A 14,929-nucleotide genomic window follows, 5' to 3' on the forward strand; every position below is an offset into this window, starting at 1 on the left:
TTACTGCCGGTACCTGGCTGCTGGCGATAGTTCTACGCATGTTCATTGCCCACAGTTCGGCTTCACAGAACCGTGTACGCATGCTCCAGCGCTGAACTTGAGGAGCCAGTCCAGGGCCTAAGCGCAGACGCACTGTGCCCAAGCAGCCGGTGATGGCGGCAGCGGCGGCGGTGGCTGCGGCGGGTCCGGGCCCATGAGGCGACGACGGAGGCGGGACGGCTTTTACCCAGCGCCGGACTTCCGAGACAGGGAAGCTGAGGACATGGCAGGAGTGTTTGACATAGACCTGGACCAGCCAGAGGACGCAGGCTCTGAGGATGAGCTGGAGGAGGGGGTGAGGCCCGGGGTCCCGGGGGGCCCGAGGTGACAGGGCTGGGACGGCAGCGCGGGCCCTGGAAGCCGGGCGCGTGCGAGAGCGTGGAGACCCCGGGGGGCGCGAGTAGCCTCCGGGAGGAGCCGAGGCGCCGAGCGGCCCGAGGCAAGGGAGCGGGCGGGGCGGACCTGGCCCTAAGTGTGAGGCCGCTGAGGGGCTCGCAGGTGCAGGTCGTGCCCTTAGCCCCAGATCAGCGCAGCCCGGAACAGCCTGTTGGTGGAGGGAACCAGAAAGGGCGTGTGTTGGATTCCTCGAGCTGCTGGACTTGAGTGTGGCGGGGCGCGAGTGGTGTGAGCATGTGTTGGGGGGAGGGGGACTGCGCTTGCTGGGTGTCCCGTAAGTGCAGGTGAAGTGCGGAAGGGTTTCCCTGGAGTATAAGATTTCGAGTATTAAATCTTCAGACCTCCCACAACCACCTCTCTTCTCGGCCTGTCGCTTCTCTCCTAGGAAGCGCTCAGCTGTTAGAAGTGACAGCTGAAAACTTCTGTCGGGAGTAGCGCTGCCGCTGCTGTTACAGCCACCAGGAGTTTTATTTCGGGAGCAAGGGGGCTCTGCTGCATCTTCCAGGGTTTGTTTGTTTGCTTTTTTTTTTTTTTAACCCCCTTCCGTGTGACTTTTTAAAAAAGTATTTATGACGACACACGGCATTTGTAGCTTGCTTTTCCCCCGGTTGAAGATGTCTACATTTTTCAAAATGCTTTATGTAATTTTGGGATGGAAAAAAAACAGCGTTGACAGCTGTGATTTGGCTTGCCAAAAATAAATTGCTTGAATTGAGACTTGTGAATGGTGGTGTGAGGGCTTTCCTTGCTGTAATTTAGGGTGCTAAATTTAGAATTGTTTTTCCCAATGCATAGCTTGGTTTCACCTTTGCTGTCTTAGTAGTTTGTCATTCTTTGTAGAATATCTTATTTCAAGATAAATTTATTGAAAAATCACAAATTGGACCTGAAGTTCAAAAATGGTGTTGTACTAAATCTCTGATTCTGAGTAAATGATCATTGATGATAACCTCATGGTAATTTAGGTTCTATTGTCTAGATGAGTACATGGGTTAGTGACTGGTGTCATAAATTTGCTTATAACTACATAAGGGGCTTCCCTTTCTTTCTTTCATTCGATTTCCCTCCTCTGGCAAGTAAGTTGTACTCTGCTTATTGACAAAAAATTGAAATACTATGTATAAAGAACTTTGAACACTTTAAGAAACTAAGTGGGGGAGAATAATGCTGTTCTTTTCGTAATCAGATGAGTCTAAATCAAAATCACGCAGTTTGGAAGGTGGGTATTGAGATATGTACTTTTTAGTATCTTTGCTGTGAAGTTCCAGATAGCCTCTGAATTGAACATGTGATACAGTAAATACAGTTAGAAACAAATGTGAGATTACTTTCATTACATAAAGCTTACTCTCATCAGTTATACTGGCTCCATATGGCAGTGGCTTTGGAGCAGGGCAGGGGAGAAAACGGGATAGGAAGGCTGCTTTATAAAATCTTCATCAGTAGAACTGATAGAATTTCCAGATCATGGGTTGATCAGGAGAAGTTAAAGGATTTGGAAGTAAAGTACTGTATTACAATTTCTTTTATGCACTGGAACCTCGTTGGGATGTGTTTTGGCCTACTCCTGGACATTTGTTTTGCTGGGTACAAGCAAATAGGATTTTGAGAAAATGTGGAGACGAGGCCAGAGAAATTGGTGGAAATAGGAAAGAAAGAAAGGTGGCCACTATTCTGGGGAGGGAAACTTTGGGGAAAGAACAAAGATAATTAAAGAGGATTTTGAGGAAGGGCCTTCAGCAAAATATATCTTACTTAGCAATGCTTTTGGAGTTGAAAATGTTTCTTTGGGTGTGTCATTCTAAGAGGTGCCTCAAGGTGGACAAGCGAAAAGAGTTGGAGTGGGATTGGTTTGGTCACCCAAGGTGATTCAGCAACATCCAGTTTTCTTTAAGTTAAATTTAAAAATTCTGAAAGATGAGAGTAGTTTAGATTCTTGGAAAATCTGGATATTGTGAATTTATAATAATATAATTAATATTCTGGCTGTGAATTTATAACCTTTAGTTTAGTGTGCCAACTTTTTAAACATTGCTACATATCAGAGTAGCCTCACTTTTTCATTTTATAGTAAGGGAACTGAGGCATAGGCCAGAGAGATGATTGCCCAAGCCCACATAGATAACTAGTGGTAATATCTTCTGGCTCAGTTCAGCGAGCTTCTTTGGATAGCTTCTTCATTGCATTTACTAGGTCTTGTTCATAATGTACCTCTTTGTGTTGTGTCTGAAATGAATTCACATCCTTCCAGCCGTGCTCCCTACATGACCTAGAATAAATTGCTTAATCTCTCTGACACTTTTTTCTTCTCTGTAAATGAGGGTTACATGAGATAAAGTATGTGAAGTACTCTCAGAATATCTTGGCATAATAAGCAGTTAGCTAGTTCATGGAGATAGAGCTCGTCAGTGTTACTCATTGCCAAGGAACAATCCTGCAAGTTTACCTTCATCTGTACCTAGAGACTTAATAATGAATGCAGTTATCCTAGAGGTGCTGCATTTTTAGAACTGGAGTATCTTTTTTTAAAATCATTGGACCTATTTAGAGATATATGCCTTTTTAAGTATGTTACACTGAGTGAATCTGTATTAGTAAATATATGTATTTACATAGCATAGTTAATTCTTCAGTGAGCAGAAGATGAGAATATATGAATACATTTATGGATAAAGCTGAATATCTGCTACCTAACTAAAAAAAAGACCCTGATTTAATAACTCTGAAGACTATATTAAAAACAATGGGTAAAAGGGTCTTTTGGGGGACGGAGCTTGGGGTCGAATCTTTTTTGTTTATTTTTTTTTTGTTTTACTGGTGGTATACTTTGGGGACAGTGAGTTGAAACTAAGGGAATGGTTTCCTCTAGAGATTTTCTTTTTTTTTTTAAGATTTTATTTTTTTCCTTTTTCTCCCCAAAGCCCCCTGGTACATAGTTGTATATTCTTAGTTGTGGGTCCTTCTAGTTGTGGCATGTGGGATGCCGCCTCAGCGTGGACTGATGAGCAGTGCCATGTCCACACCCAGGATTTGAACCAACGAAACACTGGGCCGTCTGCAGCAGAGCGCGCGAACTTAACCACTCGGCCACAGGGCGGGCCCCAGAGATTTTCATTAGATTATGAAAATATTGGAAACCTCTGCTTTCTGTGAAGAAAAAGTTAGAAGAATAATAGAAAATTGTAATGCAATTTTAAAAATCCTTAATTTTTGCTCTACTAATTCAAAATTTGAAATAGTCACAGAGGTTTACTACATGAATTTCAGATTGGGATATCAGATTTTTATTGAGCAAAAAGTTTAAAATTTTTTAGTGTTTTGAAAAGCAAAGTGCTGTATAGGTAGTATGTATTCAAATATTACGATTATGAAAAATTATAGAAAAACATCAATGCTTATCTAGCATTGTAATAGATACTATAAAGCATTTTTATTTTTTAATTTTTTTACTTTTTTATTTTATTGAGGTCATACTGGTTTACAACATTGTGTAATTTCAGGTGTACGTTATTATATATCAGTTTCTATATAGACTTCATCGTGCTCACCACCAGTAGTCTAGTTTTTATACGTCACCAAACATATATGCTCCTTTACTCCTTTCCCCTACCCCTCCACCCACTTCCCCTCTGGTAACCACCAGTCTGTTCTCCTTATCCATGTGTGTGTTTATCTTCCACATATGAGTGAAATCATACAGAGTTTGTCTTTCTCCTTCTGGCTTATTTCACTTAACATAATACCCTCAAGGTCCGTCCACGTTGTGGCAAATGGGACGATTTTGTCTTTTTTTATGGCTAATATTCCATTGTATATATATATATATATATATATATGTATACACACACACACCACATCTTGTTTATCCATTCATCAGTTGATGGGCACTTGTGTTACTTCCACATTTGGCTATTGTGAATGATGCTGTGATGAACATAGGGGTGCATAGATCTCTTTGTATTGTTTATTTCATGTTCTTTGGATAAATACCCAGTAGTGGGATAGCTAGATCGTATGGTATTTCTATTTTTAATTTTTTTTTTTTTTTTTAAAGATTTTATTATTTCCTTTTTCTCCCAACACCCCCTGGTACATTGTTGTATATTCTTCGTTGTGGATTCTTCTAGTTGTGGCATGTGGGACGCTGCCTCAGCGTGGTTTGATGAGCAGTGCCATGTCCGCGCCCAGGATTCGAACCAACGAAACACTGGGCCGCCTGCAGCAGAGCGCGCGAACTTAACCACTCGGCCACGGGGCCAGCCCCTCTATTTTTAATTTTTGAGAAGTCTGTTTCCATACTGTTTTCCATAGTGGCTGCACCAGTTTGCATTCCCACCAGCAGTGTATGTGGGTTCCCTTTTCTCCACATCGTCTCCAACACTTATTTCTTATCTTGTTAATTATAGCCATTCTAACAAATGTGAGGTGATATCTCGTTGTTTTGATTTGCATTTCTGTAACAATTAGTGACATTGAACATCTTTTTGTGTGCCTGTTGGCCATCTGTATATCTTTTTTGGAAAAATGTCTGTTCATACCCTCTGCCCATTTTTTTAATTGGGTTATTTGTCTTTGTTGTCTTTGTTGTTGAGTTGTATGAGTTCTTCATATATTTTGGAAGTTAATGTAAAGCATTTTTAAAAAGCCCAAGATTTTGGGCAAGGTTCACCCCTCTTCCCCCAATTCATCTGAATTACTGAATCTTGCTTTATAAGGACATGTCTGTGAACAGCCAGACAAATGAATAAATGATTTAATGAATATCTAGATTAAGGATATTTCACCCATTCTGTAACAATTTACTTAGATTTTTATAACATATGCTCTCTTTGATTGGGACTTTAGACATATTAACTTGAATTTATATACAATTTTAATTTAAAACTTTGAGAATAGTTATTCTGGTGGGCTAGTTTGAAACAGTGTATCTTGTACAGTAACTTAGATGACCAGGATTCCACTTTGTCAATCATAGTGGCACACACAAAAAAGCATTGAGTGGATTGTAAAGTTAAAGGCAGCAGGAAAAAATCTGAATAAAATTTCCTATGAGAGAATTGTCAGTGTGTATTGTATAACGTTAGCTTAATGCTTCTGGTGTGAGACTTTTCTGAAGGTAACACTGAGTAGCAGAAAAGAGTTGTGCCTCAAATGCTTCAACTGTAGGAAGTTATAAGCACAGATGCAGGTGGTAATACAGGCCTGGCTGACTCCGGAAATGAAACATAGCCACAGGGCATATCTTTCTAGGTGGCTTCAAAGTCATGGTTCAGTGTTAACTACTCTGTGGTCTTTAATTAAGAATTAAGTAGAATTACCATTAAAGAAAAAACTATTATATAATACCAGTTTTATCACATTTGAAAGAAGTTAGTCTTTTGTCTTTAAAGTGAAGCCACCATATGTGATTATATGAAGCATCAGAGACAAAAAACTTTTAACCATAACCACCCTTACTGTGCCCCCACGCCCGAAAGAAACTGTATCAAGTTGAAACTGCAAGAATTTTTTTCCCCTTGATACTGCCCCATCCATTTGCCTCAGTCTAGTCATGAAACATATGTCCCTGGTGTTAAACATCTTCCTGACTTGTTCATACCATGAGCAAGTTATGACTAAAAACTTGTTTTTTCTTGGGTATTTGAGCACCCACTGTGTGAAAATACTATCAGTTTTCTTTGTGTATCTTCACTGTGAAGAAAGATATGTTTGCTTAAATATTTTTTGAATAATTCTAAAGTTTTCGATAAAAACTTCTAATTCTTTAGGGCCTATTTTCAATTAAGTGATATCCTTTTGTATAAATTGAAAGAGTTCATAATCAGGCTGTATTCAAGAATACTCATTTTAAAGCTATATTTTGTAATATTAATAACAATTTCTGCTGCCCAGTTATTTATTTTTTTTACAATTCACTGACTTTTAGTATAGAGTTGTACGACCATCACCCCAATTTAGTTTTAGAACATTTCTGTCACCCTAAAAGGAAACTTTGGGCCGATTTAAGTCACTTCTCATTGCCACCCCCAGCTTCCACTGGTCTACTTCCCATCTCTATAAATTTGTCTTTTCCGGACATTTCATATAAATGGAATTATACAATATGTGGCCTTTTCTGTCTGGCTTCTTTCATTTAACAGAATGTTTTTGAGAGTCTTCGATGTTGTAGTATGTATCAGCACCTCATTCTTTTTTATGGCCAAATAGTATTCCATTGTATGGATCAACCACATTTTATTTATCAATTCGCCGTTTGATGTTCATTTGAGTTGTTTCCACTTTTGGGCTGTTGTGAATAATGCTGCTATGAATATTTGTGCCCAAGTCTTTGTGGAACATATATTTTCATCCCTTTTGAGTAGGTACCTAGGAGTAGATTTGCTGGATTATATGGTAAGTCTCTGTTTAATTTTTGAAGAAACTGCCAAACTGTTTTCCAAACTGGTTGCACCGTTTTACATTCCCACCAGAAGTGTATGAGGGTTCTAATTTGGCTACATCCTTGCCAAAATTTTTATTTTTCTGTCTTTTTAATTATAGCCATCCTAGTGGATATGAAGTGGTATCTCAGTGAGGTTTTGGGTTTCATTTCTCTAATGGCTAATGACGTTGAACATCTTTTTATGTGCTTATTTTCCCATTTGTTTATCTTCTTTGGAGGAATGGCTATTCAGATCCTAACCCATTTTTTAAAAATTAGAGTTTTTTTTATTATTGAGTTGTACAAGTTCTTTATATACTTTTATGCTGTGGGTTTTCTTTTTTTAAGATTTTATTTTTCCTTTTTGTCCCCAAAGTCCCCCGGTACATAGTCGTGTATTTTTAGTTATGGGTCCTTCTAGTTGTGGCATGTGGGACACCGCCTCAACATGGCCTGATGAGCGGTGCCATGTCTGCGCCCAGGATTTGAACTGGCAAAACCCTGGGCCGCCAAAGCGGAGCATGCTAACTTAAACACTCAGCCATGGGGCCGGCCCCTGTTCGTTGCCTTTTCACTTTCTTGATAGTGTTTTTGGAAGTGCACAAGTTTTAAATTTTGAATAAGTCCAGTTTATTGATTTTTTTCTTTAATTATTTGTGCCTTTGGTGATGTGTCTTGAGAAATCATTGCCTACACCAAGAATTGAACATTTATTCCCTCTGACGTTTCTTCTAAGAGTTTTATGGTTTTAGCTCTTACATTTAGGTCTATGATCCCTTTCGAGTTAATTGTTTTTTTATTGAGGTCATAATACTTTATAACATTGTGACATTTCAGTTGTACATTATTATTTGTCGGTCACCATATAAATGTGCGCCTTCACTCCTTGTGCCCACCCTCCAACCCACTTCCCCTCTGGTAACCACTAAACTGTTCTTTTTGTCGATGTTATTTTGTCTTCCACATATAAGTGAAATTATACAGTGTTTGTCTTTCTCTGTCTGGCTTATTTCAACTACCATGATACCCTCAAGTTCCATCCATGTTGTTGCGAATGGGATGATTTTGTCTTTTTTTATGGCTGAATAGTATTCCGTTGTGTATATATATATATCTACCACATCTTCTTTATCCAGTCGACAGGTACTTGGGCTGCTTCCATTTCTTAGCTAAAGTGAATAATGCTACAATGAACAGAGGGGTGCATACGTCTCTTTGCATTGTTGATTTCATGTTCTTTGGATGAATACCCGGTAGTGGGATAGCTGGGTCGTATGGTATTTCTATTTATTAAAAAAAAATCTCCATACTGTTTTCCATAGTGGCTGCACCAGTTTGCGTTCCCACCAGCAGTTGTATGAGGGTTCCCTTTTCTCCACATCCTCTCCAACATTTGTTATTTTTTATCTTGGTGATTATAACCATTCTGATGGTGTAAGGTGATATCTTAATGTGGTTTTGATTTGCATTTCCCTGATGATTAGTGATGTGGAACATCTTTTCATGTGCCTATTGGCCATCTGTATGTCTTTGGAAAAATGTCTGTTCATATCCTCTGCTCATTTTTTGATTGAGTTGTTTGTTTTTTTGTTGTTCAGTTGTGTGAGTTCTTTATATATTTTGGAGATTAACTCCTTGTTGGATATATGATTTGCAAATATTTTCTCCCAGTTGATGGTTTATCTTTTTCCTTTATTCCTGGTTTCCTTTGCCTTGCAGAAGCTCTTTAGTCTGATGAAGTCCCACGTGTTTATTTTTTCTTTTGTTTCCCCTGTCTGAGTAGACATGGTATTCAAAAAGATCCTTCCAAGACTGATCTCAAAGAGTCTATTCCCTATATTTTCTTCTAGGAGTTTTATGGTTTCAGGTCTTGCCTTTAAGTCTTTGATCCATTTTGAGTTAATTTTTGTGTCTGGTGTGAGGTGGGAGTCCAAAGTAATTTTTTTGCATGTGACTATCCAGTTGTCCCAGCACCGTTTCTTGAAAGACTGACTTTCATTGAATTTTCTTGGCATCTTTGTCAAAAATCGTTTGACTGTAATGTAAGGGTTTATTTCTGGACTCTCAGTTCTATTTCACTGATCTGTGACTGTCCTTAAGCTAGTACCACACTGTCTTGATTGCTGTTGCTTTGTAGTACATTTTGAAATCAGAACATTTCAGTTCTCCATCTTTGTTCTCCTTTTTTGAGATTGTTTTGGCTATTTTGAGTTCCTTGCATTTCTGTATGAATTTTAGGATCAGCTTGTCAATTTCTGCAAGAAAGGAACCTAGGATTTTTATAGGATTGAGTTGAATCTGTAGACCAATTTGGTTAGTATTGCCATCTCAGCAATATTAAGTCATCTGATCCATGAACATGGAATGTCTTTTGATTTATTTAGGTCTTCTTTAATTTCTTTCAGCAGTCTTTTATAGTTATCAAGTGTACAAGTCTTGCACTTCTTTTGTTAAATTTTTTTCTAAGTATTCTTATTGATGCTATTGTGAACGGGTTATCTTAATTTCATTTTTGAATTGTTCATTGCTAGTGTACAGAAGGTTAATTAAATTTTGTACCCATTTATACTATGATCAGAATAAATGTTTGGCCAACATGACTCCTAACAATTTGAGAGTGTTCCTTAATTATTTTGCTTTGATCAGCCACATGGTACACTACAATATCTTGGACTGGGTGTGGTTACTTTAGGCTTTTAGTTAGATTGTAGTTACATTTAAGGCTTATAGCATTATGTTAGTCTTGTGTTTTAGAAACATATCAGAATAGCTTTTTGTGTAAATCATTTGATTTAGGAACTCAGAATGTAGTGCCTTTAGTTTCATAATACACAAAATATATATTTTTAATAAATGTAATTTTTGAAGGAAAAATCATCTGGTTTTATTTGTAGATCATTTGTGAGTAGCATCTGTAGCTTAGTTGTCATATAAAATTAAAAGTGAAACCCCACAGTATTGTTTGTGTACCTTATTTTGTTCATCACCTCAGTTGCCTGTTATTAAAGTATAGAGAATTTTTAAGCTGGTTTATTTCATTTCTTCTCCTGAAGTAATGGGGTGAAGCATTAAACATTTTTATTTTGTGTTTATGAGATTATTTATATTTAAAAACTTTAACATATTTTTCAGGGTCAGTTAAATGAAAGCATGGACCATGGGGGAGTTGGACCATATGAACTGTAAGTTTATATGAAAAGATTTTATTGTGCTGTCTTTTTTACAAGTCGGTTATATCAGCTCCAGTTCATAGCCATCATGTGATTCAAGTAACCTGTTCTTAAATATCTAGTCATGTATATAGACTTGGTTTATTGAGTTTGGTAACAATATAATAACATATCCAGGGTTTTGAGATCATGTGTGAATTTTGAAAAAAAGATATTCATTCAAATTCAGAATATACCAAATATGAGCCTGAATGGGTTGGGAATTTTTATAAGTTTAATATAATCACCTTTTCTTACTGAAAAATAAAATTTTAAGAAATGCTCCCAAAAGTTAAATGCTTCTTGTTTTGCTTGTAATATATCATTCAAACCGAGATTTGTGCATTCTTAAGTCATTTTAGGCAAGCTCCGTTAGGCAAGTATGGTGATTAATCTGCTCTGTACCCCACCCTCAAGTAAAAAGCCTTGAGTTGGGAGGAAGACTGAGAAGATCACTCATGTAGAAAGCATTTAAGTGACAGACAAAATTGCCACCCTTTTTGGAGTCTTTAAATCAAGCTAATAGCAAATATGGAAAGATGCATGAATATATTTTATTAGCGAGAATTTTTGTAGCATAAAGACTTGAACTAATTGGGTACTTTTAGAAAGCTCCCAGATTTTCTGCTGAAGTTGCCAAATGAGGTGGGATAATACCTAATCTCATAGACACTTTAAATGAACTTAATTTGAATAACAGAAGGCTTTTTTTGTTTGTCAATTTAATAAACTTGCTCTGATTTATCTTAGTTTGGGGATGGCTGATGCTTATGAAAATAAATTAATAGCACATTCTGTAAAGAAGCAGATAAACAATTATCAAGCCATCTTAATCGTTACCTACCATGTCATTGAATCATTAGTTTACTTAGAGCATAGATACTAAATTTGCTATCATGTACTTTTTACCTTATACTTAATTGGATTACATTTCTCTTTCTCCTCTTTCTAACAATATGCTGAAGGTAATTTAACTTTTTGCAAATTTACTTTTGGTTTTGCTTTTCTCCTCAGTGGCATGGAACATTGTGAGAAATTTGAAATCTCAGAAACTAGTGTGAACAGAGGGCCAGAAAAAATCAGACCAGAATGTTTTGAGCTACTTCGGGTACTTGGTAAAGGGGGCTATGGAAAGGTAGGAAGTATTTTTGAAATGAGAGCTGTTGTCTGTCTTGGGTAGATTAATTTTATACCCTGGTTCCAGCAGTCCTCTTCAGTCTTTGTTTGCTAGCTACCAGCAAAGGATGTGATCACTTACCTGGTGTTATTTCAGGGATGTACAGAAGTTCTCCTCTTCCTACCACCATACAGGTAAAAACCTGGCACATAATAGACACTCGGTCAATATTTGTTGAATGAATAGGCAACTGTGCCAGGCGAAGTCTATTATTAGAGGGTTCGTTCCTTCCTTTGGTTAAATGGTACCCTCTGTAGGTATCCTCTTAAAAAAAACAAACAAATCACTCCTTACTTATAAGAGGCATGGCACAGTAAGTTGTTATCTGTTACTGAGACCTTAATCTGAATTGGTTTTCTTTGACTTGTAGTATCTGGAGCAATAGAGTTAGGGAAGCTGAAGAACATAAGAGGGGGGAAGAAAATGAAGAGAACTTCTTAGTTTCATAGTTTTGCCTAAGGCTTTCTAATTTAAGACCTCACCTTTGCATGTTCTGCCCAAGAAAATTTATACCTAGCCCTTCTTTATCAAAAGACAGAATTTGGATACATTTTAGTAGTTAGGATTAAGTTTAAGAATTATTTATACTGTTGTGTAGTGTTAATTTTTGCAAAGCATGACATTTGTAGTTCATTCTTAGGCTTAAGGACACGTTCTAATGTTCTGATCATCTTGAACGTGTAACACGTGCACTTTGAGTCTGCATATTTTTTGAGTCTACATATGGTATGAGTCTACATGTTGCATTTTTGAGTCTACATATTTAACACATATTGCAGCTGTTGCATGAAAATTTTTTATAGTTAGCCATTTTAAGGAATAGGTAAATGGTAGTTCCTGTCAACTATTATTAAATAGTTTTATCTGAAGCAAGAACAGTGGCTTCCCTGAAAGAAATTTATGAAATATTTTATAATTTTTATGTTTGGTATTATGCTTCTGGGAACCCTGATTATGGCATTTTCTAAGCAAACTTGTATTTTATGTATTTAGTAACACGGAGTACTTATCGTTAGACAGTCATTGCCCAACTTTGCCACCAGATGTCAGCAGACCAAACAGGAAAGTTCCATGTTGTGTAATAGATTTCACTACTAAATCTTTAATATAGTCTGCTCTTTTAGATCATCATTTTTGCACACATCCTTAATAGTAATAGTTTTTATAGGAATATAAACTACTGTATCTTTTGTTTCTTATAAATGGGAATTAAGGGAGTGTGACTAGCATAGTTTAGTTTTAATAACACAGATACTTTCATTTTTTTATCCAGGTTTTTCAAGTACGAAAAGTAACAGGAGCAAATACTGGGAAAATATTTGCCATGAAGGTGCTTAAAAAGGTAATCCCCACCCCCTGTCTCCCCGAAACTATATTCTTCTTCTTCTTCTTTTGAGGTAACGTTGTATAGGTTTCAGGTGTACAACTTTATAATTTAACATCTGTATACTACAGCGTGCTCACCACCAAAAGTGTAGTTTCCATCTGTCAGCATATAATTGACCCGCTTTACCTTTTTCTCCGTCTCTCCACCCCCCTTCCCCTCTGGTAACCACCAATCTGTTGTCTGCTTCTATGAGCCAAATTATATTCTTAATTGCTATAAAAATCCAGATTTCTGCTTAAAATAAGTTCTCTTAGAATGTGAGATATGTTTTAGTATTGTTATTCCTGTTTTATTTCTGCTTGGTGAGGGTGCAAAGGAGAGCTTTTTCAATTCTCTTCAGAGGTAACTCTTTTAGCTCTTTGTTCTGGTCTCTATATTTCTAAGTAATAAGCATATTCTGCTATCACTTAATTCAGCAGTTTTAGACTTATGTACTGACTTCCTATTTTGCTCTTCTTTCCTTCTCCCCATCCTCTCATTTTGCTTCGTTTTTTTTATCAAATCTGCTATTATCTCTGCACACCTTCCAACAACTCTGTAAAACATCTTTCAGGCCTATGTTCTGTGGTCACACTTATTAGATAATGTGTCACTTCCATTTATTTTCTTAGAGGCATCCCATAGGGACCTTCTATCCCCCTGTTCCCATCTGTATTGGTAGTTCTCTGGGCATAGCTGTCATGGAACTTTCCCTTTACCGCAATCCTTGGAATCCTCTTGGCTTCTTCAGTGTTGGATCCTTTGTTTCCTAGATCCCATATCTTCCTTTTTCTTAGTTTATGCCCTTGCTCTCTTGTTTTGGTGACCATCTGCTAGTGCCTTCCTGAGGAAGGGTGCATGAGGGTAAGTTTTTTTGGAAATACTGCATATTTGAAAACTTGCTTATTATACCCTTATACTTGTTTGATTGTTTGAGTGAGGTTTTGAAGTTGAAAATCATCACTCAGGATTTTGCTCCATTTTCATCCAGCATTGAGTGTTTCTGTTGACAAGTCCCTTGCCATTCTGATTCCCAATCCTTTATAGATCTGTTTTTGTTTGAAGATACTTTTACTCTTTCAAGCTTAAAAGTTTCAGTCCTTCAGCTTTAGGAAATTTTCTTATGTGATCTCTTTGATAATTTCCTCCTCTAGTATTTTCTCTTCTTGGAATTGTAGTTAGTTAGATCTTGGACCTCCTGGACTAATCATCTGTTTTTCTTATCTTTTCCATTTGTCCATTTCTTTTTTTTTTTTTTTTGAGTTAATGATAGGTTACAATCTTGTGAAATTTCAGTTGTACATTTTTGTTTGTCAGTCGTGTTGTAGGTGCACCACTTCACCCTTTGTGCCCACCCCCATTCCGCCTTTCTCCTGGTAGCCACTAATCTGTTCTCTTTGTCTACATTTTTAAATTCCTCATATGAGTGGAGTCATACAGAGATTGTCCTTCTCTTACTGGCTTATTTCACTTAATTCCCTCAAGGCCCATCCATGTTGTTGCAAATAGGATGATTTTGTTCTGTTTTACGGCCAAGTAGTATTCCATTGTATATATGTACTACGTCTTCTTTATCCAGTCATGTGTCGATGGGCACTTAGGTTGCTTCTATGTCTTGGCTATTGTAAATAATGCTGCAATAAACATTGGGGTGCCTAGGACTTTTGGAATTGCTGACTTTAAGCTCTTTGGGTAGATACCCAGTAGTGGGATAGCTGGGTCGTATGGTAGTTCTATTTTTAATTTTTTGAGGAGTCTCCATACTGTTTTCCATAGTGGCTGCACCAGTTTGCATTCCCACCAGCAGTGTATGAGGGCTCCTTTTTCTCCACAACCTCTCCAACATTTGTTACTATTAGTTTTAGATATTTTTACCATTCTAATGGGTGTAAGGTGATATCTTAGTGTAGTTTTGATTTGCATTTCCCTGATGATCAGCAATGATGAACATCTTTTCATGTGCCTATTGGCCATCCGTATATCTTCTTTGGAGAAATGTCTGTTCATGTCTCCAGCCCATTTTTTGATTGGGTTGTTTGATTTTTTGTTGTTGAGTTATATGAGTTCTTTATATATTGTGGATGTTAAGCCTTTGTCAGATATATGACTTGCAAATATTTTTTTCCCAGTTGGTGGGTTGTTTTTTTGTTTCAATCCTGTGTTCGTTTGCCTTGAAGAAGCTCTTTAGTCTGATGAAGTCCCATTTGTTTATTCTTTCTATTGTTTCCCTTCTCTGAGAAGACATGGTGTTCGAAAAGATCCTTTTAATACTGATGTCAAGGAGTGTACTGCCTATCTTTTCTTCTAGAAGCCTTATGGTT

At 37.4% G+C, this 14,929-nt stretch overlaps 1 protein-coding gene across 10 annotated transcripts in view; it reads left to right on the forward strand.

Annotated features, from left to right (window-relative positions):
- Positions 1-93: 93 nt before the first annotated feature.
- The window catches only part of RPS6KB1 (ribosomal protein S6 kinase B1), a 45,031-nt gene continuing 30,195 nt past the window's right edge, over positions 94-14,929 (forward strand). For 7 of the 10 annotated variants that reach the window (XR_001381173.3, XR_011423288.1, XR_011423290.1 and 4 more), the window contains exons 1-4: positions 194-334; positions 9,989-10,038; positions 11,080-11,200; positions 12,516-12,584. Coding sequence is in view for 3 of the 10 variants with exons in the window: in XM_001503753.5 (XP_001503803.1) it covers positions 194-334; positions 9,989-10,038; positions 11,080-11,200; positions 12,516-12,584 (381 nt within the window). In the remaining 7 variants the exon portion in view is untranslated. Of the gene's footprint in view, positions 335-830; positions 942-9,988; positions 10,039-11,079; positions 11,377-12,515; positions 12,585-14,929 lie in introns of those variants that run through there. The other 3 variants (XM_001503753.5, XM_070227526.1, XM_023652926.2) reach the window with 3 other exon arrangements.

The sequence above is a fragment of the Equus caballus genome, chromosome 11, assembly GCF_041296265.1.
Source record: "Equus caballus isolate H_3958 breed thoroughbred chromosome 11, TB-T2T, whole genome shotgun sequence".
In the NCBI taxonomy this organism is placed as follows: Eukaryota; Metazoa; Chordata; class Mammalia; order Perissodactyla; family Equidae; genus Equus; species Equus caballus.